Consider the following 1,567-nt stretch of genomic DNA (forward strand, 5'->3'; position numbering starts at 1 on the left):
GTCTGGGAAATTGTCTATTTTTTCCTGAAATTTTCCTGAACCTTTCAGGGCTTCCAACCCTACTGCTGCCGCGGTGTCGGCTGCTACTTGACTCGCAACGCGAGCCCCTATCAATAAGTCCCATCCACAGGAAGGCCTCGCTCGCCTTGATCGTCGATACTCTTTTGCCGTGCTCATGATGCAGCTCTCGCCACGCGATGTGCACCAATTTGACGTCCCTATCTGCTGCCCGCTTGCTGCTGCTGCCGCTGCGTTTTCTTTTTCTTTTTCTTTTTTTACCTTTTTTTCATCCTTTCTTTATTTCTTTTCTCCCTTTCCGTGCGCAAGGTAGCGTGATCAATTCATTAAGCCAGCCGGTGGGCGAGCTAGCGCGGGCGGCCGGCCGCCGCCGAGGGCGTTCGGCAACACACGGCAACAACAAAAACAATTGAAAATCAAACGCCACTCCGCGTTATATGGCGTAAGTAGTTTTTAGCCTTAGGCAACTTTAGAGTTGCCTTACTTTGAGAGTTTTTCGCAAAACTGACACATTAAAGTCACTTCCGAGACATTTTTCTACAGGTTCCTGGTTTTGTAACAAAATTGAAAACTGCGTGCGGGCAGCGCAGCATGCCACACCTGAAGGGTGCAGCGGCGCGCGCGGCGCATCTGCTGCAGGAAGTCATACCCGATAAATTATCGTCCATATCGATACACCGTTAAAACAGTTTTATTGCCCCGACACGCGACGGCCGCAGAGCGGTGTAATGGCGAGGCGTCACGCCAGCGACTTGACTCGCTCTGACCTTGCACCAGGCAGATGCACCCGCCCTAATGAATTGCACGTCCCTGATTATGCATTATAGTGGTGCAATTTTGAAAAACAAAAAACGATTTATACATTCGCCAACTTATTTTTCTCTCACTATAGCTTCTTAAAACTTAACGATTTGGTTCTACGAATCTATTTAGAATGCCGCGACTCACCAGCTGGTTTTGGTACGCTGTGACGGCGGTGAAGACGGACTCGGGGAAGATGTAGGTCCGGTGCTCCTCCTGGTCGAGGTCCGTGATGGTGCCGCAGTGCTCCCGCCACTTGACCAGGTGTATGCGGGGCTGGTACCTGTGCATCGAGTTGAGCACGATCTGCAAAGGAGAAAGGACAGCGTTGGTTACATTGCATCAATGGACGGCGCAACAAATTGAAATGAATGGTCTAATTGTTCCGTTAGGCCGACGGGGACGCTCGCTCGCGCTACCCCTCTCCTGCTCAACCCTAAAACAACATCAGCCGTCCTCGAGGAGCGGACCGATAGTATCGAAACAGCGAATCTCTTGTAAGTTAAGAGCCTCTAATGGAACAGCGTGTAGTACAAGCGGGCGCTTCCACCTGCCCGCTCCGACTCTGCGGCTCGGGGGAGGAGAAGGGGGAGGGCGAGCGGTGGCGCGCGTTCCGCACCCGGGGCTCCTCGCATTGCCGATCCAGAGAGATGGAGAGACTGCTTCGCGACGAGTAGGAAGACGCCCACGGTTAATTTTATTGCTCGGCCGTTTGATATTGAAGTCGGAGCGCGAGAGAGCGAGTGAG

At 52.5% G+C, this 1,567-nt stretch overlaps 1 protein-coding gene across 1 annotated transcript in view; it reads right to left on the reverse strand.

Annotated features, from left to right (window-relative positions):
* Positions 1–1,567, reverse strand: part of LOC113209361 (T-box transcription factor TBX20-like) — an 84,358-nt gene that overhangs the window by 17,770 nt on the left and 65,021 nt on the right. The window contains exon 4 of the mRNA XM_052269319.1: positions 967–1,125. Within this exon, the coding sequence (XP_052125279.1) occupies positions 967–1,125 (159 nt within the window). The remainder of the gene's footprint in view (positions 1–966; positions 1,126–1,567) is intronic.

Source organism: Frankliniella occidentalis, unplaced genomic scaffold, assembly GCF_000697945.3.
Source record: "Frankliniella occidentalis isolate FOCC.00 unplaced genomic scaffold, Focc_3.1 Scaffold89, whole genome shotgun sequence".
In the NCBI taxonomy this organism is placed as follows: Eukaryota; Metazoa; Arthropoda; class Insecta; order Thysanoptera; family Thripidae; genus Frankliniella; species Frankliniella occidentalis.